Source organism: Panicum virgatum, chromosome 9N (genome assembly GCF_016808335.1).
Source record: "Panicum virgatum strain AP13 chromosome 9N, P.virgatum_v5, whole genome shotgun sequence".
NCBI lineage: Eukaryota > Viridiplantae > Streptophyta > Magnoliopsida > Poales > Poaceae > Panicum > Panicum virgatum.
The window spans coordinates 68,173,175-68,198,106 of NC_053153.1; the positions used below are offsets into that span (position 1 = coordinate 68,173,175).

The following is a 24,932-nucleotide window of genomic DNA, read 5'->3' on the forward strand; positions in this document are numbered from 1 at the left end:
CTAAGGATATGTTCCTAATATTTGGAGGCGAAGATGAGCTCCTTGTAAAGGGTTACACCGATGCTAGTTTTCAAACAGACAAAGATGACTCCAAATCGCAATCCGGTTTTGTTTTCTGCCTCAATGGTGGGGCAGTGAGCTGGAAGAGTTCCAAGCAAGATACGGTGGCTGATTCGACGACAGAGGCCGAGTATATTGCAGCTTCCGAAGCTGCAAAAGAAGCTGTTTGGATCAGAAAGTTTGTTTCTGACTTGGGTGTTGTTCCTAGTGCGTCCTGTCCAGTGGACCTCTATTGTGATAATAGTGGTTCCGTTGCACTAGCAAATGAGCCTAGAACAACTAAGAAGTCCAGACATATACTGCGGAAGTATCACCTCATCCGTAACTTTGTTGAGAGAGGTGATGTGAAGGTTTGCAAGGTGCACACGGATTCAAACGTTGCTGATCCGTTGACGAAGCCTCTCCGACAACCAAAGCATGATGCGCACATGAGATCTATGGGTATTAGATACTTACATCAGTGATTCTAGTGTGCGTGGGAGATTTTTGTGTCATGAGTATGTTTATGTAATGATAAATAATTGTTATTTGTTCCATGGATGATTATTTTTACATTGATTATCAAGTATGTGACTTGTTCGTGAAACTCTTTGTTGACAATGATATGATTCTAAATTATCCATAGTTTATGTCGTTGTGTGGGACAACAACGACGTTGAGACTAGCACATGCATTAATTGATGATCAAGTTTCACGGATCATGGATATGGAGATATCGGATTAATGATGTGGACACATATTGGTGAACATGGTGTTGGATTGACCCACTCCAAGACAATGTTGGGATTGTTATTTTGTATGTGCCATCAGTTGTTCTTGAGTGTTATACCTACTGGATCCTTAGACCTGAGATCGCCATTGTTTCTCACTGTGTGTAGTGGTGCATCTTGGGGCTACTAAACGCTACTCCGTGACTGGGTAGTTACAAAAGTAGTTTACAGGTGTGTCATGAAACATGGAATGGGATGTGAGCGGATCAAGATGGAATTTGCCCCTCCTAGATAACGGGAGAGATATCTCTGGGCCCCTCGAGATAGTTGGATTTGAAAGTGCATGGCCATGTCAAAGTGATTAAAGAGTTAATCATGATGACTAAATGTTAGTTATGAATATAATCCACTATTAGATTGAGAGAATGGTCGAGCTATCACAAAGGTGGCACGCATCTCGCTTTGAGCTTGACTGGTATCGTGTGGCAAAGGGATCGGTGTATGAGTATATCTAAGGTTCGGCCGATATGATCTTTATGTGTATTTGTGAGTCACTATGCACTGCTAGGTGCCGCTATTGACTTGTGATTCGGAAATGATTTCCGATCACGACCACCTACACATGAACCTAACGGGTCACACACTTAAGGGGTTTGGAATGTTGGAAAGCTTGCCTGTATGATTGTCTCTAGTGCAAGTGGGAGATTGTTGGTGATATGCCCAAGAGCCCATCATCACAATACGGTTTAAAGGCCCAAAAGGGTATTGATCCAAGAGGGATTAGGGTTACTAATGGGCCTATGAGATAGAAACTCATTAGTACGCCCTATATATACGAGGGAGGGGCTAGGGGGGCGATACCCGCTGAGCTGCGCCACCTCCCTAGCCGCCGCCCCTCCCTCTCTCTCTGCCGCCGCCCTTGCCGTGCGTGCGGTGCTAGCACACCGACGCCCGGCGTTTCATCCCCGTACGTGTGGACTCCGTGGAGGCGCTGCTGCGACTGCTGCGCTGATCGGCTGCTGGGATCAAGTACGAGGAGCTCGGTTCGTGGGATGTGATCGACTACTTCCTCTACATCGACGTGCGACTTCTTCCGCTGCGCTGCGCGTCTAGCGGTAACGATCTATGATCTTCTACTCGCAAGCGTCTTGGGTATATGCGGTAGTGATGCTAGCGTAGCCTACCCGTTTACCTACACATGACTGATGCTGCTTGCAAAAGCTTTGTAAAGAAAACAAAGAAAAAGAAACAGAGAGCAGAAGCAGTGGTTTCGTAAATTCTTTTTTTTTCATCTGACATTTGGATCAGAAATCCCAGCTTACAGAGTGTATGCAGGGTGCATGGTCCATGCAAAGAAAGGGTGCCATTTGCAAGCTGCAAAGCATCTCCCTAATTCATTTTCTGGGCCTGTGTACTGCAGCTTAATCCAATTCTTTTGCCTGTGCTTGGCAGCAAGATCACATGAACACACCAAACACCTCCATAAATTATTCGCAGGACGCCAGCCCCACCTCCCTCCATGATGCATGTTCTCTCTCTCCCTCCCCCTTCTGCCATGGACCAGAGGCCCTCACTCATAGCACGCTCGTAGCCTGGTACTACAAAGATGGCGTCATTTTTCTTTGCTTCCCTCTCCTCCTTGTCTGGCTCCCCTCTTCTCCCTCATATGAGCTGAGCAAGGTTGGGAGCAAGACTAGTTGTGTAGAGCAAACATCGTAGTGAGAAAAAAAAAAATCTCTTCCCTGGCTCATAGATTCCCCAAGAACCAGAAGAAAAAACAACACTTATCAGTTGTTTCTCTAGCCGCTGCTCGATCTAGCTTTTCGCTATTTTTCTTCGCATTTTGTAGACATTTTCTTCTTTCAGTGTTCTTCTACACATAGTAAATTCAGAACCAAGAAATCCAGCCAAAAAAAATCCACCTCTTTTTCCTGGTCATTCGGTCCTATCTTCCAGGCAGAAGCCATAGGACGAAGAACCACCATAGCAAGATCTTGGTTATGTTCCATTTGCATCAGTTCAGCCGTGTAGAATCGATCCCAACTTGAGCAGCAGCAAGACTCCCATCTTTAGGGGCCCTTCAGCCGCCGTCTTCAGGAAGTTGTAGTTCCAGCAGCGGAAGAAAAAGCCCAGTCTCCAGCTATGGCGGCGGCGCTGGAGTGCTGGTCAGGGCGGCCGAGCACCGACGAGGAGATGGTGGAGCAGGTTCTCATGAAGCCCCACGGCCGCTCAGACGACTCCCTCCCGACCTGCGCCGACTCTGCCTACACCGGCGAGCCCACGTCGGCGCCGGTGCCTCCCAAGAAGTGGCAGAGGCTGGGCCGCAACTTCGCCGGTGCCATCGCTGCGTTCAAGAACACGCTTAGCCTGGATGGCGGCGGCCTCCCCCACGACCCCTCACCGCGCGCTGAGAAGCCACCACCGCTCCTCCTCCGTGGCCTTGCGCAGCTCTACTCCCGCGGCGCCAACAACCAGCAGCTGCCGGAGAAGCTCGTTGCCGACCTCCGCCGCCACTTCGACGCTCTGCCCAACAGGTCGGTGTCCCAAAGTTGCCACCTTTTGCGGTTTCTTTTTCTTTTTCTGGACCATCGAATTTTGCAACATTTCAAGGTGCATTATTAATCAGAAACTGTGTTTTACCTCTTTGGGTGAAACAGTGTAACTAGATACTCCCAGAGATTTAAAACTTGCCAGTGCCTTCATTGGTGGCACAAATTTGCTGCAATCCGAGATCAGTTGTTGTTTATAACAGTATTCAGCCATCAAGTGGATATTTAGAGACGGACCCGTATATGATTATACGTTTGTTTTTAACTTCCAGATAACACAAATTTGCCCTGCTACTTTATCTGTTACTGTGTTTATGATTAAATGAAGCACATAATTTCGATTAAGTGAACTGCATAATTTGATCTGTAAGCTGAGATGGCAATGCATTTCTCTTTGGATTTGCTGAAAGGCTGCTGACAAGCAGAAGTTTCCATTTTGCAGCTATGCACAGGCAGGATTTGACATGAAAGACGTCCTTTTGCATGCCCGCCTTGTAGAGCAGGCGACTGGTGAGGATCAGCCTGCAGTGAACACTGAGGAAATTCATGGCAGGGGAGGTGGTGATGAAGGCACTACTTTTCAGCTAACATTTGCTTGCATTGCCCCACTTTCATGGCAGTCAATGTCAGGATCATTAGATAGCCCTTTGTTCTGTTGCAAGAAGATCCAGATCTTTGAGAAGAGAGGGTTGACACTTGGTGTTGTCATGATACTTGTGCAGTCTGGGAATGAGGTGGTCTTCAAGAACCGGGTCGAGTCTGCACTGAAATCGGTTGTAAAGAAGCAGAGGAAGAACAGTGGTGGTGTGAAGCTACCATTTGGGCTTTGTGGTTGCCAAGAAGAAGGATCAAGAAACTTTGATGAGGAGTCAATGTTTGATCCAGATGATGGTCAGGTACTTGACAATGAGCCGATTCGCAGACCACAGCTTCCCACTCCCCTACCACAGTCATCAGTCTTTGTCTCGGTGGATGAATGGCAAACAATCCGATCTGGCGGTGAGGAGCTTGGCCGCTGGATGCTGCGTTCTGAGGAGATTGAGTTCATTGACTGGGTTGGTGCTAATTGATTCAGGGGGGTCTTTAGAGGAAAGAAGGTTTGGGTCAACAAATTGAGGGGTTGTGACATGGGAAGTGCTTATGATGTTGAGATCCGTCAGGACTTGCTGCAGTTGATGAGCTGTGGCCAGAGGAACATCCTCCAATTCCATGGCATTTGCTTCAACGAAAACCATGGGCTCTGCATAGTGACGAGGATGATGGAAGGGGGATCTGTTCATGATATTATTATGCAGAGAAACAAAAGACTGTCGCTCCGAGATACAGTTAGGATTGCCCTTGATGTTGCTGATGGGCTAGCCTTCATGAACAGCTATGGCATTGCGTACCGTGATCTTAATTCTCGGAAAATCCTGCTAGACAGGCAAGGGAACGCTTGCCTTGGGGATATGGGCATTATTACCCCTTGTAATAATGTCGGTGAGGTCACGGAGTATGAGACATCTGGATATCGATGGCTAGCTCCAGAGGTTAGTTATCTACTTGATAAATTTACTGAAAATTTATTTTGTTGTCTAGAAGTTATCTTTCTGAAAGTAAATGTTCAGTTCTAGCATGCTCGAACGTAGTTATGGAGTAGCTCTATTTTAAACGGTTAATCTTCTGCTATTATTCAATGATCCGCACTATTCAATTTAAACGGCTCAGATCTATTTAGCAGATACATGAGTCCACAGCCAAATTAGTCGGTCAAGCACTCTAGCTATTTTGTGTTCATGAAGAAGAAAAGTTTATTTTTCTTTCTTATCCTATTGGAGAACTAATAAATATTCTTGCGTAGCCTGTGAAGAATTGTTGCCTTTTCTGTCCACGAGTTCATTTTTCTTGTCTTCACTCAGTTACTATCCTATGTAACCGTGAGAGATATTGTTTTCTTTTTCCTTCTTTGGCAGCAACTCATAAACAGGGCTGTAAAAGAAAATCATTAAATCGTCAATACCCAAAATAACTTTTCTACCATCTCATTTTATGCTGAAACTTTCCTCGCAGATCATTGCTGGAGATCCTGAAACAGTCTCTGAGACCTGGATGAGCAACGTCTACAGCTACGGAATGGTGCTGTGGGAGATGATCACCGGAGAGGAGGCATACTCCACCTACTCGCCAGTGCAAGCAGCGGTTGGAATCGCCGCCTGCGGGCTGAGGCCTGAGATCCCAAGAGACTGTCCTCCTTTCCTGAGGTCACTGATGAACAGGTGCTGGGACAATAACCCTCTGAGGCGCCCTCAGTTCTCTGAGATCATATCCATCCTACAGAGGCAGAATGCTAGATAGTTTTCTTATTTTTCCTTCTACGATATGCTATATATCAGTTTGGCTTGGCTGTTTGCCTAATCATGCAGGAAACTGCATCCGATAAAATATAATATAATATATATGTGCAAAGGCTTGTTATATTATTGCTCACCTGAAATATCAGCCCATCTTGAATTAGTCCACAGAAAGTGACGTGAAAGTGAAAGGGCGTGAGGGTTTTAATTGCAGGATCCAGTGGGGATGAAGCACAATGCTGTGCCCCATCCTCTACAACAACCTGCACAGTCCTTGGCTGCTTATCAAGAGCCACCAAGAACAGCAGTGTTATTCTCAAAAAAAAACAGCAGTGTTTGGATGCACATTGCGAGCAGCACATAAACAATGTTGGATCTACCGGCGCTGGTCTCCGGGACAGGTCAAGATATGTTGAGATTCTCTGTCTGACCTGCTCAAAAGATTGCGATGCGGCTAGGAAGTTGGGGTCAAAATTGAGGAGCCACCCCAACCCACCCCCTCGTATCCACATCTGCTCCTTCTACTCCCATGTCTGCCTGCCCGTGATCACGCCATGTGCCTCCATGGCCACGGCCATGGCCGCCGCCATCATTGGCGTCTCGTTTTCCTGGAACAGCGGACACCTACGACTTCGTCAGCTTTGGTGCCGCGTCAGATCAGATGCTTCTCCTCTCTGATCCTTCGCCCTCCATTTGGGGATGAGGCGATCCCAGTCCTTGAGCGATGTGTGTTGGTTGCCAGAAAACAATGGTGGAATGATCGTGTCGCGCCCAATTATTTCGTCTACCGCCGCGCGCCCAACGATCAACGGCCAGCTGAATACGGTGCGCAGATCCGTGTTCACGCTTGGGGTAGAGAAGACACGGCAACTGATAAACCCATGTCGATCTGACGGGGAGAAGTGTGAAGAGCAGAAGCGGAGTCTACTGCCGAATTGTGTTGAAGATTTGGAAGAACCATCCCGGCGGCGAACAGAGGATCAGTGGCCGAGGTGGCCGCCGTGGTTTTCCAACAGGCGACAAGAGTCGTCGAGAGGTCGGCGAGGCGACGAGCGGTGACCGTTGGCGCCCAGATGCGATCGGCGGTTAACGGACGGTCCGTTGCTGCGATCCAGGCCGTCCGTTGCTGCGCGACAGGGTGCGGCCGGCGGGCCCAACACGCGGCGCAGCGCACGGGGACGCCCGTTGCCCTTGCCCCGGTCACCCGAAGCTCGGCCGGCTCGTTGTTTTGATACTTTGGTCTTTTGGAACTTGCAGCTCTGGCAGGGAAACGAATCGTTTTTCCTGTGGAACTCTCACAAAATTACCACATCCAAATCTCCAACCAGACCTCAATGCTGAACTAGCCATGACTCCATTAAGTTTACTTTCCCATCGAATCAAAATGGGCAGGCAGGTCCCATGATCATGGACTCAGGCTACAAGTGTGTAGAACCTAACTTACCGAAATGTCAGTGAGTAATAAAGTTCAACCGCTATGCACGGACCACTCAGTACCTTCGAATCATAAATTTTCTGCAGCCACCCCACCATATCAGTCCCCGCTGAAAAGAATTGATGCCTTCTCTCTCGGAGCCCATGCCTGCGCCCTGCGTTGGCAGCAGCAGCGACTATCGCCTGTACTCCGACAGAGAGAATGGTACTCGGCACAGAACATTCAGATCTGAGACAATGCAGTTTCAAAAGAAAGAAAGAGGAAAGGCTGGCAATGGCCTTGTTTGGGAATGCTAGTTTTCTAGCACGCACACTTCCCGAAAAAAGAATTTCGTATGCATGAAGCATTAAATAAAGTCAAATTGCAAAACCCTTTTAGGGATGAGTGTAACTTTTCGCGACGAATCTAATGACGGTAATTAATCGATGATTTGCTACAGTGATACTACAGTAACCATCCTCTAATCGCGCGGTCAAAGGCCTCATTAGATTCTTCAGGGTCACTAGCGCGGGGGTTCTAAAGTTGGTTTTGTAAACTGACTTTATTTGACACCATAATTAACAGTCAAAGTTGTTTACTATTCATTGGTGCTAGAAATCTAGCACCAACCAAACAAGGCCAATGTGATGTGGGGCGCAGTATAGTGGCAGTGATTTTGACGTCCAGAGCTGGAGAGATCAGATTAGCAGCACTCGGCCAGAAACAAGGGCAGGTCCGCCAAATGTATTTTGTGAACCACAACAAGTGAAACCATCATCATCATCATTTTAGAACCTACGACTGATGGGCTGAGTCAATTCAAGTTTGAAAAATATAGAGAGACAAGTGGGGTGAATAGCTCCAGGGTGTGCTATTCATTCAGTAAAAATTACATGAGGACAGCAAACATGGGAGATAATGAACTCGGTTTGTTGGCTTTTCTCCTTATTGGCGAAGATCACTTGAAGTAAAACTCTGAATGATCTACTCAGAAATGGGGCAGGCTTCCTCAAAAGCTTGCTGCTCCTTACGGCAGAAGTCAAATTCATTGGTGAAGTAATACATGCAACCAGCATACGCGTCCATCTCTTTGGGACACTTCTGGTGCAGTTCTTTCAACCTGGGAATGAAACACGATCAGTCAAAGTTGGTATACAGGATGTATAAAAGTGATAAGCTTAACGAAAACAGCATTGCTTAAGAAAGCCATGTTGAACAAGAGATGCAGGGTCCTACAACCTAGAAGATAAATGCAACTTAACAAAAAGTGATAAAGCTTAACAGAAACCACATTTTTTAAATAAGCAATCCTGATAATGAAGCATAGGGTCATACATGTAACTTCCTCTAAAAAGATACAGCTAAAATATTGGATACCGTATGCACTTAATTTCAGAATCGCCAGGAAAACATAGGGTACACGTAACTTCCTCTAAAAAAATATAGCTAGAACATTGGATACCGGTCTGCACTTAATTTCGGAATCAATACGATAAAAGTAGGAAGCACTACCCCAGGATGGATCTCCCTCTCATCCTCTGCCCTAACTCCCTCCCAGGAAAATAAAAAACACTTCCTTGTGGTGGCTTCTGGGGTAAAAAGACAGGCTTATATGTTACCAATTACTAAACAAGAAATAAAAAAGCATATACTTACATGCGGGTCCAATCCGCTCAAGCACCCTGTACGGGCCGAAGTAACGCTGGCCTAGCTTCCCTCGTCCACGAGTATCATTGAGTGACGCTGTCGGCCGGTGCAATAGACGCAAGAGCACCCAGTCCCCCACCTGAAACTCCACGTGCCGGTGGGTCTTGTCATACTGAGATTTGGCCTGCTGTTGTGCTTGCTCCAATCTGTCCTTGATCTCAGTAAGGAACTCATCACGTCCCAACATCTGCTGCTCCACCGCCGGCAGCTTGGAGTCGCCAGGCCCGTACGCCGCGATGGTAGGCGGGTCACGGCCGTAAACGACCCTGAATGGTGATGTCTTGATGGAGGCCTGATAGGAGTTGTAACAATACTCCGCCCATGGAAGCCATCTGAGCCACTACCGCGGTCGATCTCCCGTCAAGCACCGCAGATACATCATGATTATCTTGTTCGTCGCCTCCGATTGTCCATCCGACTGGGGGTGAAACGCCGTAGAGTACTGCAGCTGCACTCCGGACAGCCGAAACAACTCGCGCCAGAAAGAGCTGGTGAAGACCGGGTCACGATCGCTGACGACAGAAGCCGGCAACCCGTGAAAACGCACCACCTCGTCGAAGAACACGCGCGCCACCGAGGTCGCCATGTAGGGGTGTGCAAGCGGCATGAAGTGAGCATACTTCGAAAACCGATCCACCACCGTAAGGATGACTGATTTGCCGTTCACACGTGGTACGCCTTCAACGAAATCCATGGCGATGTCAGCCCATACCGTCGACGGAACCGGTAGAGGCTGTAGGAGGCCGCCCGGACGGAGGTGCTCGGTCTTGTTACGTTGGCACACCTCGCAGCGCCGGACGAAGTCACACACTCGTACGCGATCTCGGTCGACGGCAAAGTCAGCACGTAGGCGAAGTAGTGTCTTTTGTGTGCCTTCATGACCCGCGCCATGTGCCTGGGCGATCAGTGTGTCGGCGAGGTCCAGTGAAGCCGGTACGTAGATCTTGCCATGGCGGAGCAACAGGCCATCGACCCAGCTCCACCCATCCGCTGCTTGATCCGCCTTGCTGCGCTGTTCGGCCAAAGACGCATCAGCCGCAACCGCGTCCCGGAGCTCGGAGAAGAGCTGGAAGGACGGAGCAGAAAGCGCAGCCAGCTCGCCCTCGCCATCAGCATCGCGACGTGACAACGCATCCGCCACCACGTTCTGGGCGCCTGGCTTGTACTCCACCCTGAAATCAAAACCCAAAAGTTTGCTTGCCCACTAATGTTGTGGGATCGTGGCAAGACGTTGGTCAGGCAAAAACTTGAGGCTGTAGTGGTATGTGCGCACCACGAACTCCCGGCCCCAGAGATAAGGCCGCCAATGGCGCACCGCTTGGACAAGACCGATAAGCTCCCTCTCATAGGCGGCAAGTTTGGCGTGTCGCGGCGCGATCTGTCGGCTGAAGAAGGCAATCGGCCCGCCCTCTTGACACAGCACCGCCCCAAATCCCGACCCCGATGCATCACACTCCACGACGAAGGACTGTGAGAAGTCCGGCAGCTGGAGCACCGGGGCGGAGGTGAGCGCGTTCTGGAGAGCCCGGAAGGCAGCCGTGGACTCTTCTGTCCAGTGGAAGGCCTCCTTCCGTAGCAGCTTCGTCAAGGGAGCCGCGATGACCCCGTAGTCCTTTATGAAGCGCCTGTAATAGCCCGCGAGGCCGAGGAAGCCGCGGACAGCCCGGACTGAACGGGGCTGGGGCCATGCCAGCACCGCGTCCACCTTGCCGCGGTCCATGGCCACGCCATGCTCCGAGATCACATGGCCCAAATACGTGACAGACGTCTGGGCGAAGGTACACTTGCTGCGCTTGAGGAACAGCTGGTGCTAGCGCAGGGTGTCGAGGACGAGGCGGACATGGCGCAGATGCTCGGCTCGGGAAGTGCTGTAGATCAAGATGTCGTCGAAGAAAACCAATACAAACTTCCGGAGAAACGGTTGGAGTACCTCATTCATCAACGCCTGGAAGGTAGCCGGCGCGTTCGACAACCTGAACGGCATGACCAAGAACTCAAACAGCCCTTGGTGCATGCGGAAAGCTGTCTTGTCGATGTCGCCCTCAAACATGCGAACCTGGTAGTACCCTGAGCGGAGGTCTAATTTGGTGAAGAACATGGCACCCCGAAGTTCGTCGAGAAGCTCCTCCACCACGGGAATGGGGAACTTATCCTTGAGGGTCTTCGCGTTCAGCGCGCGATAGTCGATGCAGAGACGCCAAAACCCATCCGGCTTGCGCACCAGTAGGACCGGGGAGGAGAACGCTGATGAACTTGGACGGATGATCCCCTGTCGAAGCATGTCGGCGCACTGGCGTTCCAGTTCGTCCTTCTGCAGGTGTGCGTAGCGGTACGGGCGCACCGCAATCGCGTCGGTGCCGGCCACCAGGCGAATACGGTGGCTGTGGCGACGTTCCGGAGGCAGGCCGTGCGGTTCCTGGAACACTGCTGCATAATCGTCGAGATGCACCTGTTGGAGTACAGAGAACTCCGCCTCGCGACATGCCAAGTGCATGAACTTGTTAGAGTAGTCGACGACGTTCCTGGCGTGGCGTAGTAGGGCAAGGCTCCCCAGCGGCGTGTCGGTCATGGTTGGCCCGAACCGCTTCTGGACGAGTCGGACGAAATCGCGCCACGACAGCTCGCCGTTGTTCATCTCATACTTGTAGTACCACAGTTGTGCCGACTCCGTCATGTGCAGGGATGCCATCCATACGCGCCGACGTGACGGGGTTTTGTTGCCTCGAAAATAGATCTCGCAGCGATTTAGCCAGATCAATGGGTCACCAGATCCATCGAACGTCGGGAAGTCGATCTTGAGGACTCGCGTCGGGAGCCGGTCTTCCTCGTCCTCGCCACGGAAACGGCGGCGGGCGTCCCGGTCACAGTACGCACGACGGTGACGACGCGGTGATGGCGAACGTGACCCCTCGGAGGAGGACGATGGGTCGGACGGATCGCCACCCCCGCCCTCGGACTCGGACGGCCCATACTCCGCATCATCGCCGTCCACCGGCCTGATCTGCTTTTTCTTCTCCTTGCCAGAATGTTTGGCGATCTTGCTTGACCCGGAGCCCTCGAGCTTGGATACCGAGTTTGGCGATCTTGCTTGACCCGGAGCCCTCGAGCTTGGATACCGCCAAGTTGAGGGCCGCGGTTTGCTGCTCGGCATCCTTGACCGAGCCCGCGAGTGACTTCATCGCAGCGGGCAGCTTGACCAACTCGTTCACCGCCGGGATGAGCGGCTTCAAGGCCTTGAAATCCTTGGAGAGGCTGGTCATCTGAAGGCTGGTCATCTGATCTGAGAGCTTCTGGATGGATTTGTTGAGGGACTCCGCTGCATCCACATCGTCACCTGGCATCCCTGATACCAGATTGTTATGGACGGGGATGTTGGAGGGAGGAAGATGTCGTAGATTGTACTCGTGAGAGGTAGAGGGGCGCGGCCCTGGACCCTTCGGACGCCGCCTCGACGCCGTCGTGGCGGCGCGGCAACCAGAGGGCAGGACTGCTCCCTTCAACGTAGGAGAAACGGTATGTGGAAGATACTTGATTGATGATCATCCCAAGTTACAAGCTAAAGACTATATATAATGCTAAGACTACGTAACCAACTCAAACTCTATCTCTTGACACAATCCGACTAACAAGGAAACAAACTCCTAAAACCTAGCCACTTTTATTGGCCAACTGTTCCCCGTCCGGCACGGCCGATGGCGCCTGGGCCTTCTTCTTGCGCCGCATATAAACCTTGCCGTGCACAAGTGTCATATTGTATATTGTAGAACATGCAATTATTCAGGGCATATCATGAACTTTTTAAACCTCTAAAGAATGCCAGATGCCTCAGGATATGGTAGATCTCAAATAATACAAGCCATAATGTCAACACTGACAATGAACTTCCCAGTTCTAACCTCTATCCTGTGCAAACTATATAAATTTAACTCCCTGGCCACAATGCTCAAGAAGCCCCTCAAAAAAAGGGCACATGGAAGTATGGCAACACCAATTCAACCACTTCAGGCTTCTACTCAAGAAATGCATAACTATAATGGGCTCGTTTTCATAGGTTTCCTAAAACAAACTTAATGAGTAGAATATAAAGCCAGGTTGACATCACCAGTTCTTTTCTTTTAAAATCATATGAGACAAAGATGAATGAAATGCTCTCTTAATTCACTTGTTCTCACTAAATTGCTGTACCAGTACAGTGTATTAAAAAAGGTATAAAGTTTGGCAAAAGACGAACAATTCCTCCATTGCGTATCATGTTATAATACAGGATACTTGTGAGAAACATATCCCCTAACATCCTGGGAGATGCAACCATGCACGTTAGAACTAGTCTTGAACCTGTGTTACCAGCATCTTCAGCGTGTAACCGCGATGTCATAAAATAGTGAATTCCGTAACTCATTTACTTCCATGAATCACTTGTTGGCATTACATGTAATTCCGCTTGATTAATTTATGGCTATGCCACACCGTACTCACAATGATTTAAGATCATCTGGCCTTGACTGAACATTCTAATTGAACAAGATTATCTAGGGTGGATCAAATTTAACAAATGCAATATGTTACCACACTAACTGGTTAGTTTTGAATCAACTGACTCAAGAGAAATAGAAGGCGGCTAAATGAAAGATCTACAGTAGGATAGTTCCCAGCCTACTAGTGGAAGAAAAGGTGTTGTGACACAACATGCAGCAGTAGGTTCTTGCTACCCGTACTTCCAGTTTGGGTTAAAAACACTGAACTAACCACTGTAAGAAGATATATGGTAGATAGAAAGTATCTGTATTTCAGCTGTAAGACCAAGTACAAACCTAAGCATCGCAACATCAGTTTTCGGCGGAATTAGTTATGCCAGAGACTATAACTTTATCAATCTTGGCTACATTCGGGACTTCACTAATCACTGTTTTGTCCCTAGGATCTATATGATTACAATTAATAAGTTGATGGTAAGAAACTGAAACGAAAAACACAAATCGTATGGTTCATGCAAACTGCTTTAGCAAATGAGCATGGCAGAATCAAAAGCTACCCTCTCACAGAACAATCAGATACACATAAAGGATAAAAATCAGAAGTAACAGAAACACATATAAGGTTAAAACTTAAAACTATAAAAAGGTTTCATGCAAGTGTAGCCTTCCTATCTTAGAACTTCAGGGTAATCAACTTAGGAAATCACACAGTAATTTAATGGTTGCAAAGGAGAACTCTTGTTTTAAAGAAACAAACTAAGCAGTAAAGGTATGAGCTCATTTTTTATGGATGACTTTACAGCCAAAATGAGCTATCTAACAATGACAAAATCACCAGATTAATAGTGCACTGCCTAATCCGTGCTGCCTCACCAATTTATCCACATTATTTTCAAAGCAATCGTGCAACCAGGACTCTAGCATTCATCATGTGATCATAATTCGGAATTTTCTGTATTCGTCAGCAGCTACAAATCAAGTCTCATATCAGCTCAGTGTAACATCTTTCCACAAGATCCCAGGCTTCTTCAAATGTTTCTCAGGAAATGCTACTGGCTATTACTTATTATCACAACCTCAGCAGAAGATTGCAGAACTACTCAGCTGCTGGGCATTTTGATAACCAAAGCGTACACACCTATGTTACACGGATACTAGTACGGGTATCGGATACGATACGTATCGGATACGCGGATACGCACTTTCCCAAAAAACACTGATACGGGGATACGGTTAGGATAATTAATAATTATATATAAATATCACATAGATATTCAGCAAGTGAGATTTTACTCTTGAGTAACTTCACCTATACTCAGATGTGCAATACTTGCATGTCCATATAACATTACCTCTATAACTAGCCTTCTCTAAAAGCACAACTGATTCCACAAGGGGTTCTTCAGTTGCTGCTCATCTAGTTCTACAGTTCTATTGCAGTAAGTTCATCATTTTGTATCATCTCTTACTACCAAAACAGCATTAGGGTGGGCTGATTACTGCTTTGGGCTGTATCCCATCTGGCCCAAAAGTATCGGATACGCGTATCCAAGCAAATACATATCCGTTTTTTCAGGATACGGCTAGAAACGTATCCAAGGCGTATCCGGGGCGTATCCGTATCCGATACGTATCGGATACGGATATGCCACCTCCTAGGAGTATCCGCGTAACAGAGGTACACACCGCCACATACCCATTGCCAACTAGCTGTTAACCTGCACTATCACTGCTTGACTGCTACACTGTGCAACATCTGACACTGAATGACTGGGAAATGCGGCTACTCATCCATCCCGAGCTAGGAACAGCCTAATTGACGAAGCCTGGCATAATCGCCAGCTTATCTTTGATAGTGCCCACTAAACATCACAAACCCAGAACATCTCACTACAATTAACAAAATCGGCCACACGCATTAAGCGCCACGAACACACCTTCGATAACAAATCGAACCGTAACGAACAGCAAGATGGAAACAACATTTTACGAGTCCGGGGTCCAATCGCAATCAGCAGGAGGGGGATCGGACGGAGGACAGGCAGGGAGGATAGAGGGAGAACGTGGCAGGCGAACTCACAGGCTGAGGACGCAGCGAGTGACCTGGCGGCCCTTCTCGAGGCACTTATCGGGGTTGGGGTCCTTCTTCTTGCAGTTGAGGAAGGCCACGTTCTCCGGGCGGCACCGGACCGCGATGTGCTTGGACGCCGCCATCAACACCGACGATGTTGGGATCGGCTCCCCCGAGGCGTCCACGGGCGTGCTGCTCGCCGACATCGCTGCGGGTGCGAGAGGGTCCCTGGGGCTCCTGGCCTTGGAGATCTGGGGGCGGAGGTGGGGGGAAGCGAGACGGGCAGACCCAGACGAGAAGGGGGGAGGGGAAGGAGATGGAGAGAGGCCTTGTTTGGCAATACGAATTCTAGCACGCACACATTCCGAAAAAAGAATCTCGCATATATGAAGCACTAAATGAAGTCTATTTGCAAAATCTTTTTAGGGATGGGTGTAACTTTTCGCGACGAATCTAATGACGGTAATTAATCGATAATTAGCTATAGTGATGCTACAGTAACCATCCTCTAATCGCGCGGTCAAAGACCTCATTAGATTCTTCAGAGTCACTAGCACGGAGGTTCTGCAGTTGGTTTTGTAAACTGACTTTGTTTGACACCGTAATTAGTGATCAAAGTTTGTTACTATTCAGTAACACTACAATTCTTTCCAAACCAAACAAGACCAGAGCAAGGCGAAGTGGTGAGTGCTGAGGGCCGAGGAAGGGCTCGGCCAGACGGCCACTCTCTGCGGTTCGTGACTTCGTGGGCTTCGGAGTGCGTGGTCAACTGGTCAAGCACCGAGCTATTGGGCTTCGTGTAGGCTCATTTTGTAGGGTTTATGTGTTGCCTCTTCTTGGGTTTGGCCTTTTCACTGACAAGGAACCGCCATGGTTGTGAGAGTTTAAATCCAATTTTCACAATGGAAAATTCGGCATACCATTTGTGTTGCTACATATTGTGCTCATGTTTTCGAATACATTTTTCTACGGCCGATAATTTTTCATCGTGAAAAAAGACATAAACCCATAGATTTTGTTATCGTAATAATACATGTGACCGGTATTTGTTGTTCCGTTGGAAATGGAGACTCATCTGTCAAGACGGCACACTAAGGCCAAAAGTGACGATTAAACCACACTGCTCAAGCAAACGATGTCACAGTCGAGACAGAAATCTAGCATGGGGGATATGGCCCTATGGCTATGGGTGCTTTGGTACCCTACAAAATGAAATCAGCGATACGGAGTATGTCATGTTCGATTAAAAAAATTGACCTTCTATAATAAGCACTACTTAAAAATGGCAGGAATCACTGCTTACCTTAACAACATTTATTATGCTATATAGAATTATGGAAATGCCGTTTACTTGGCCCACAATTTTTAGTTCAATGCCCTTTTTGATGGTGAACGATTCACAATTGGTTGGTGGAGGAAAGAGTGATGTAAAGTTATTCTTAAATTATCATTTTTTTTAATAGTCTATGGGAGATTACAGCAATCTGGGGGTTGGGGGGCCACGCTAGTTTACGAGTGACCGTAAATTTCAGGTCGTACGGTCGATTTTCCGACCGTATATTTTTTCCTATTTTAGTAAGTTTTTTGTCATTTTCTGATTCCAAGAAATTTTTTCAAGAAAAAAATTGAAACGAAAAAAGAGAGAAAATTTTGACGAGAAAAATTGTATACAGAAAAATTTTAGAGAGAGAAAATTGAGAAACAAATTGAAAAAATTGAATAGGAAAAATTTGCGTCAGAACAAAATAAAATTTAAGTAAAATATTTTTGCATCCAAAACAAAAAAAACTCAAGGTAAAAAATTACATCCAACAAACAAAAAAATTTCGGTATTTTTTTCATTTGTGAATTTTCTTTACAAAAACTTTGCATCCACAAAGTAAAAAGAAAAAAAACACCACTACTACCCGGGCCGCCGCGAGCGGATCTCCCCATGGCCGCAGCCGCCGCGCCGCGGGCGGAGCTCCCCGTGGCCGCCACGTCGAGGATGCAGGAAGAAGGAGAAGGGGGAGGGGCGCGGGATGGATTTGAGAGGGACGGAGGAAGGAGAAGATGGGGGGCTGCGGGAGGAAGGAGGGGAGGTGCGCTGCGGGATCCAGCAATAAAAGAGGTGGTAGTGGGTGGTGGGTCCCGCCACGTGAGAGCTGTTGAAAAAATCGACCGCTCAGAAGAAAAGTTACGGTCGAGTGTAGATTCAGCATTGGGGGGGTGGGGGGGGATTTTTCTTCTGTGGTGTTTACATGGGAGACAATGAAATAAGTAGTTTGTTATGCACTTAAAGTTTGTTAAATTATAAGTAGTTTTAGCTTTTTTAATATATTATATTTGTTATGCACTCAAACATACACTATATCTAGATATGTAATAAAAACTATGAATCTAAGAAAATTAAAATAACATATAATTTTAAACGGATGGAATACTAGAAAACACAATGAAGCCAGAGAGAAATAAAGAAGCAGCAATGGTTTGTTAGCTGCCATCCATCAGTTCGTTACTTATAAAAAAAACATCAGTTTTTTACCATAGATCCTCCAAACTTGTGCACCGATATGAATACCGCGCAATTTAAAGAGAGGAACACAAGAAAATCCTACCCGCAAAAAAAACACAAAAAAATCCGGGACTTTACCCGTCCAGGTTCAGCAACGTGATGCCTCCGATGGACAGTCACATCTTTGCCCAAAACGACCGTCCGCTAGTTGTCAAAAAAAAAAAAACAACCGTCCGTCCAGGCGTCCTGTCCACAGAATCACACCCGTCACTGTCAATAACGAACGGCCGTGATCGCTCGAAGCCCTCTTCCGGTCTTCCCCCCGCCAGCTCAACCACGCCACCCGCATCCACCGTCACCACCTTGCAGCAAAACCCGTCTGCCGCCCGCCACTGCTGTATAAGTACCTCCATCTCACCAGCTTCGCCTCCAAAGCTCCACGCCGGGAGGAAGAGGCGACCCGCCGTCCTCGAGGCCGCGATCGCCCGCGCCGACCCTAGCCGCCACGCCGATCGCCCCCACAAGTAAAGTAAACCGTAAGCCCCCTCGACGACTCGATCCGTTCCGATGATTCGATCCGTGGTTCCCCGATCGCCATTCCTGGGGTTTTGGTTGGGGCAGGGGGTTTTGGCTTTTGATTCGTTGCTGATGTTGTTGCCCGGTGTAGGGTTTTTTTCACTATATGCTCCCGACGAAGAGAGCGGAGGGAGATGAGGACAGTGACGGGGGCGTGAAGAAGGTTCGGATTGGGGAATCGGCTGTGGGGGCGGAGGCGATGGTGGCCGGGGAGGAGGTAAGCGGCGGCGGGAGCGGCAATGGGAGCGGGGTGGCGGAGATTGACGAGGACCTGCACAGTAGGCAGCTTGTCGTGTACGGAAGGGAGGCGATGCGGCGGCTGTTCGCGTCCAACGTGCTCATCTCCGGCCTGAACGGGCTTGGGGCTGAGATCGGTGCGTGCCCCCTTCTGATTTCCGATTCGTACGTTTATTAACTTCCTGTTGTAATATTGGTGCCAAAAGGAAAACCTATCTATCTGCTGCTCTCGTATTTTTATCTGTCGTTTGTAACCTGTGATATTTCTAAGCAATGTAGTTTGTGTCCAGGCTGATTTACTCAATTGTGAAATACACCTCGAATACTTCCATGTAATTTGTATGTACAAGCAAACAGACTGGCGGCATTTACTCTGTTCGAGTTGTGACCATTTTTCTGCTAATTATGTACATATGTGCTGTATTTTGTGGCAGAGAAATGTATAGGTTCTCGTCATTATAAGATACATGTATGAGCAGCGAACAGCCTAACTCACCACCTCTTGTGTGTATTTCTTTCACCCCTCAAGTTGTTATAATTTAGATCACCTCCTCTCTCCTCCTGTCAGCATGGGGACATAAGGATCCTCCCGCCCGTATTTGACACTGTAATTCACAATTATTTAAGTGATAGTATTTCTTTTATTTTATGTGCATTTGTCAGATTCTAATGCTACCATGAGTCTTATTGGTATGCTATGATTGCTAGGAGTATGATTTATTTAGTATATATGTTATCTGGATCATGATCTTTGGAATTAATATTTCCTTTCAACAGCAAAGAATCTTGCTCTGGCTGGTGTTAAGTCTGTCACCCTACATGATGCGGAAAATGTTGAAATGTGGGACCTATCAGGCAATTTCTTTCTATCTGAGGATGACATTGGGAATAACAGGGCTGTTTCTTGTGTTGCAAAGCTTCAAGAACTTAACAATGCTGTCGATATATCTGCTTTAACAGAAGAATTGACTACCAAGCACCTTTCAAAGTTCCAGGTCTTCTAATTCTCCACTGTGCTAAAATTTGTTACTCCTTGTTATGTTTTCTTCATGTTTGTCTGTAATAGGTAGCATAGTCATGACTAAGAAACTACTTGTGTGATTTTATAAATATATATTCAGGTTCATTCCTGGTTGGCCTTTACTATGATCTTTTATGTGTCTGCTCATATTCTCTATTTGATTTAAGAAACTGATCCTAATGTTATAAGTACCTTTTTCTTTCCACCCAAGTATCATCATGCTCATAGTGCCAAATGGTTTCCTTTAGTGGGGCCTAGTTGAATTTATTTGCTTGCAATAAAAATTGCTGAAACCTGCAATTGAACTAGTGCAAATCTGTAATAGTCTCTTTGCCAATTGCAAGTGTGTGTGGGGTTTGCTTATACCTCAGAGGCTCAGATGTCCTTTCATGCTATCAGATGCATCCATGATCTACCTTTTCCAACCTACTTTGTGAAAAAAGTTGGTTGGTTATTCTACTGCAGATCCCCTTGACCAACCTTGTATATTGATATCTTGCTAATTAGCCACAGTCAATAGATTTGGAAATTTTGAAGTGACACTACAACCTGAACTGCTGATTAGTAACATGATATGACTGAAGACTATGTGTTTAGATTAAAGTGACAGTTTCTGCAGTGTTTTGTAGCATCACTAAATATATTGCTGCTGTGTTCAAGTCTTGTATCATAAATCGGCAATGTAACTCTGAAATCATCACACAGTGATCATACTTACACTTACGATTTTCAGGCTGTTGTTTTCACTGACATTAGTATGGACAAGGCATTTGAATTCGATGATTATTGTCGCAGCCACCGGCCTCCAATTTTCTTTATCAAAACAGAAGTCCGTGGTCTTTTTGGTAGTGTCTTTTGTGACTTTGGGCCTGAGTTCACTGTTCATGATATCGATGGTGAATACTGGCATAATTGCATCCATCAGCAATGACAATCCTGCAACGGTGTACTCTGTTGATGATGAGCGCCTTGATTTCCGGGATGGTGATCTTGTTGTTTTCTCAGAGGTCCAGGGAATGACAGAACTGAATGATGGCAAGCCAAGGAGGATAATACGTTCAAGACCATATTCATTTTGCATTGAGGAGGATACAAGTAACTTTGGCATTTATACAAAAGGTGGAATTGCTACGCAGGTGAAAGAACAAAGTATCTTAGAATATAAGAGTTTGAGAGATTCTATCAGAGAACCTGGCAATTTCCCTCTGAGTGATTGCTTGAAGTTTGACCGCCCACCTCTGCTTCATTTTGCATTTCTAGCTTTGGATAAATTTAGGAAAGAGTTTGGACGTTTCCCTGCTGTTGGTTGTGGCCAGGATGCCCAAAGGATTGTGGAATTCACTGCTTCTTTCAATGAAGCCACAATTGATTACAGGATAGAAGGTAAGCTTGATGAGAAGCTGCTGCGGCTTTTTGCAAGTGGTTCTAGAGCTGTTCTGAACCCAATGGCTGCTATTTTTGGTGGAATTGTTGGTCAAGAAGTTGTGAAGGCATGTTCTGGAAAATTTCATCCACTGTACCAGGTAATTGTTATGGATTACAAGATATTTTATGCTACTCAAGTCTGTTGTTATCTGACAAGAATGTTGCCTTTGTCAGTTCTTCTACTTCGAGTCTATTGAATGTCTGCCAACCCATCAATTGGGCCCTAAAGACTTGAAGCCATTGAATAGCCGCTATGACGCTCAGATTTCTGTTTTTGGATCTAAGCTTCAGAAAAAGCTGCGGGATGCCAATGTCTTTGTTGTGGGATCTGGTGCTCTTGGATGTGAATTCTTGAAGAACCTAGCTCTAATGGGAGTATCTTGCAGCCGTAAAGGGAAATTAACTATAACAGATGATGATGTCATTGAGAAAAGTAACTTGAGCTGCCAATTTCTGTTTCGTGATTGGAATATTGGACATGCTAAATCTACAGTTGCAGCTACAGCTGCTAGTGCTATCAATTCCTGCCTTCACATTGATGCTCTCCAGAATCGTGCCTGTCCAGAGACTGAGCACGTGTTCCATGATGCATTCTGGGAGGGCCTTGATGTTGTCCTTAATGCACTTGATAATGTTGATGCTAGGATGTACATGGACATGAGATGCTTGTACTTCCAGAAACCACTCTTGGAATCTGGAACTTTGGGTACAAAATGTAATACACAAATGGTAATTCCTCACCTTACTGAAAATTATGGTGCTTCACGAGACCCTCCTGAGAAGCAGGCACCCATGTGCACAGTCCATTCATTTCCTCACAATATTGACCATTGTCTGACATGGGCTTGCTCAGAGTTTGAGGGTCTGCTAGATAAAACTCCAAATGAAGTCAACTCTTTTCTGTCTAATCCTACTCAATATGTTGCTGCCACGAAAAAGGCAGGTGATGCTCAGGCCAGGGAATTGCTTGAGCGCATACGTGAATGCCTCGAGGAGGAGTACTGTGAAAGATTTGAAGATTGCATAACCTGGGCAAGACTGAAGTAAGATTTATCTCCCCAGTTTCTTTGTTCTTTTGGAATTCAACCATCTTTCCATGTTCAACGTTTAACTAATTTTGCTGAATGTATCATTGAAACCTATAGGACTAGGAAGGGGTACTCATTTTTTGTGCCATCTAACATCCCCTTTTCTCCCAGATTTGAAGATTACTTCTCTAATCGTGTGAAGCAGCTAACATTCACATTTCCTGAAGATGCCGCCACTAGCTCGGGAGCCCCTTTCTGGTCTGCTCCAAAGCGTTTCCCTCGCCCGCTGGAATTTTCAGCTACTGATGTATCACACGTTCAGTTTATAATGGCGGCTTCCATATTGAGAGCAGTGTCCTCTGGAATCGACACACCTGACTGGGCAAAGAGCACTAGTAATCTGATCGATGCAATCAGTAAAGTTTACATACCTGAATTTAAGCCAAAGAGTGGGGTTAAGATTCAGACAAATGAGAAGGACAATAACATCCCCAGTGCCTCAGTTGATGATGCCGCTGTTATTGAAGATCTTTTAACAAAGTTGGAAGCATGTGCCAAGAAACTACCTCCAGGATTCCGAATGAAACCTATTCATTTTGAGAAGGTTAGCCTTTTCAAAACCTTATTTCTGCTGTTTTAAGTTTAAGACCCTATGTTTTAGCTTTTTTTACCCTGCTGTTGAAGAACAATTCCTTTTGCAAATATTTTCAATTTTGAAGCCACCATGTATTTCTTTAAAATGTGAACCAATATGTATGTTGTGACCTGATAAGGACAAACATTAGCATAAATTCTGTTGTGATGTGCCATCACATTACTATTCTGCTGTGACTGGATTAAATAGCCTATCAGTTTTGTGATTCCTTGCTATTAGTATTCCATTATTTCCTTCTACCTGCTGCCTCACTGCCAGAGAGAAAAAGTGCAGTTAGCAGTTCTTTGAGAAAATGAGAATTCTGAGAGATCTCTACAGTGGGTTCCTCGGTCACTTAGATCTTCCATATTTGTTTCTGTTTCCAATTCATGATACGACTGAGAAAAAATTGTGTGCTACCAATTCTATCAAAGCTTGAAGTCTTGAGAAGCCATGCTATTGTATTTGTGGGCATTTATGTTAAACTTCAAAATCCAATATAAGATAAATACTTAAGATGTAGAGCTGTACAAAAACAAAAAAAGGGCGTACCCAGTGCCGTAGGCTTCCCGCACTGTGCGGGGTCTGGGGAAGGGTTGTTTTTAAGCCCCAAACCTTACCCACACAAATGTGCAGAGGCTGGGGCTCGAACCCGGGACCTTCCGGTTACAGACGGTAGGCTCTACCGCTGCACCAGGCCCGCCCTTCTAGCTGTACAAAAACAAAAGTAATCAAAACTTTAGCAGTTGATTGTTTTTGGTATCTTAATTCTGCTTATACAAGTTCCATTATGTTACAGGATGATGATACAAATTTCCACATGGACTTAATTGCTGGCCTTGCAAATATGCGCGCAAGGAACTATGGCATCCAAGAGGTCGACAAGCTGAAGGCGAAATTGATTGCAGGGAGAATCATCCCAGCTATTGCAACTTCAACAGCCATGGCCACAGGACTTGTGTGCATTGAGCTTTACAAGGTTCTGGCCGGTGGGCACCCAGTCGATGACTATCGCAGCACATTTGCTAACTTGGCAATACCAATGCTCACCAGATCTGAACCTCTTCCACCCACTGTGATCAAGCATCAAGGTATGAGGTGGACGGTATGGGATCGATGGTCTATCAAGGGCGACATCACAGTTGCAGAGCTCCTCAAGTGGCTAAGTGACAAAGGTCTGAGCGCTTACAGTGTCTCCTACGGCACGTCGCTGCTGTACAACACAATGTTCCCAAGGCACAAGGATCGACTGGGCAGGAAGATTGCGGATGTCGCCAGGGAAGTGGCAAAGGTCGACGTTCCAGAATACAGGAAGCATCTGGATGTCGTCGTTGCTTGTGAGGATGACAAAGGGAACGACATCGACATTCCTCTTATCTCCATTTACTTCCGGTAGATAGGTTGCTGCGTGGAAATAGATGATGCGTGTTAAAAATGCCCATGTGAAAAGAGATATGGGTGCATAAACTCTGTTTATATTTCTGCTCTCTGTAGGAATCGGTAGCGGAGTGATCAATGGTGGAGACGTGGAGTTTCTTGCTCTGGCGGTGCGTCTCCTTGCAGTTCTGTACGGGTGCTTGGGCCCTGCTGTTGCATGCCAACTATTTGCAGGTGTGCAATGCGATCTTTTGGATATGAATAAATGCTTCATTTCTGCTCGAATCCACAAAGCAGAATTCAGTTAAAGGACTCGAGGTGTTCACCTGGATTCCAGGTCTCGACTGACATCTCTGCCCGTTCCACTACGTGATTTCCAAATGTTATTTGCTCCGCAGCTCACCGTAATCATCAGCCTCAACTTCAACCTTTTCAAGTTTCAACCACCAGCATGCCTAATAAGTAATAACACGCGTCAATTTCAGCTGTGTTAGTTTTCAGCGTGCCTTGCTGGCAACAGTACTGATAATTCTCTGGATGAGTAGGGAGTAGGGATAAGGACTAGCAAGGGGCGCTTTGATTCAGCAACCGTGACCGCTTCGCCTGTCACCACTGGGGTCTTGAGAGTGGAGTACAGGCCAGCAGGTGTGTCGGTGCGGAACGGTGCACGGTGCCCGCGTTCACTGGGGTTCAGTTCATCCCACGCGTTTCCCGCAGACGGCAGGCTGGGCGACGGAGGGTGGCCCGTGGCCAGCGCGCGGGCCGGCAGGGTCGTCCCCAGCGTCATCCGATTGCCTCCGCCCTCCGGCACATGCCTCGTGGGA

At 46.9% G+C, this 24,932-nt stretch overlaps 3 protein-coding genes and 1 pseudogene across 5 annotated transcripts; 3 read left to right on the forward strand and 1 right to left on the reverse strand.

The window, feature by feature from the left end:
- Positions 1 to 2,261: 2,261 nt before the first annotated feature.
- LOC120690860 lies at positions 2,262 to 5,785 on the forward strand. The gene is made up of 3 exons (XM_039973719.1): positions 2,262 to 3,304; positions 3,762 to 4,848; positions 5,369 to 5,785. The coding sequence occupies exons 1-2, from the start codon at positions 2,913 to 2,915 to the stop codon at positions 4,387 to 4,389; spliced, it is 1,020 nt and encodes a 339-aa protein (XP_039829653.1). The 5' UTR covers positions 2,262 to 2,912; the 3' UTR covers positions 4,390 to 4,848; positions 5,369 to 5,785.
- LOC120689292 (serine/threonine-protein kinase STY8-like) lies at positions 4,447 to 5,653 on the forward strand. The gene is made up of 2 exons (XM_039971595.1): positions 4,447 to 4,848; positions 5,369 to 5,653. Exons 1-2 carry the CDS (start codon positions 4,447 to 4,449, stop codon positions 5,651 to 5,653), a joined length of 687 nt encoding a protein of 228 aa, XP_039827529.1.
- A 1,981-nt stretch (positions 5,786 to 7,766) lies between the features above and the next one.
- Positions 7,767 to 16,003, reverse strand: LOC120690412 (NADH dehydrogenase [ubiquinone] 1 alpha subcomplex subunit 8-B-like). 2 transcript variants are annotated; one of them, XM_039973052.1, is made up of 3 exons: positions 15,989 to 16,003; positions 15,326 to 15,643; positions 7,767 to 8,183 (listed from the first exon to the last, which is right to left on the reverse strand). In XM_039973052.1, exons 2-3 carry the CDS (start codon positions 15,520 to 15,522, stop codon positions 8,048 to 8,050), a joined length of 333 nt encoding a protein of 110 aa, XP_039828986.1. In that variant the 5' UTR covers positions 15,523 to 15,643; positions 15,989 to 16,003; the 3' UTR covers positions 7,767 to 8,047. The 2 variants fall into 2 exon arrangements, 1 of the variants encoding a protein (XP_039828986.1); XR_005681744.1 differs by lacking the exons at positions 15,326 to 15,643; positions 15,989 to 16,003 and adding an exon at positions 8,720 to 15,319.
- Positions 16,004 to 18,187: 2,184 nt separating this feature from the next.
- On the forward strand, positions 18,188 to 24,417 carry LOC120689523 (annotated as a pseudogene). The gene is made up of 7 exons (XR_005681306.1): positions 18,188 to 18,346; positions 18,478 to 18,760; positions 19,401 to 19,618; positions 20,378 to 21,167; positions 21,244 to 22,112; positions 22,269 to 22,701; positions 23,531 to 24,417. The product of XR_005681306.1 is annotated as a ubiquitin-activating enzyme E1 3-like (transcript).
- The last annotated feature ends 515 nt before the right edge of the window (positions 24,418 to 24,932 follow it).

Coding starts and splice junctions, on each gene's coding strand:
- LOC120689292 (XM_039971595.1), top strand. CDS start 4,447: ATGGGAAGTGCTTATGATGTTGAGATCCGTCAGGACTTGCTGCAGTTG. Junction 4,849..5,368: donor ATCGATGGCTAGCTCCAGAG/GTTAGTTATCTA, acceptor CTTTCCTCGCAG/ATCATTGCTGGAGATCCTGA.
- LOC120690860 (XM_039973719.1), top strand. CDS start 2,913: ATGGCGGCGGCGCTGGAGTGCTGGTCAGGGCGGCCGAGCACCGACGAG. Junction 3,305..3,761: donor TTCGACGCTCTGCCCAACAG/GTCGGTGTCCCA, acceptor TCCATTTTGCAG/CTATGCACAGGCAGGATTTG.
- LOC120690412 (XM_039973052.1), bottom strand. CDS start 15,522: ATGTCGGCGAGCAGCACGCCCGTGGACGCCTCGGGGGAGCCGATCCCA. Junction 8,184..15,325: donor ACTCGCTGCGTCCTCAGCCT/GTGAGTTCGCCT, acceptor TTTCATTCCCAG/GTTGAAAGAACTGCACCAGA.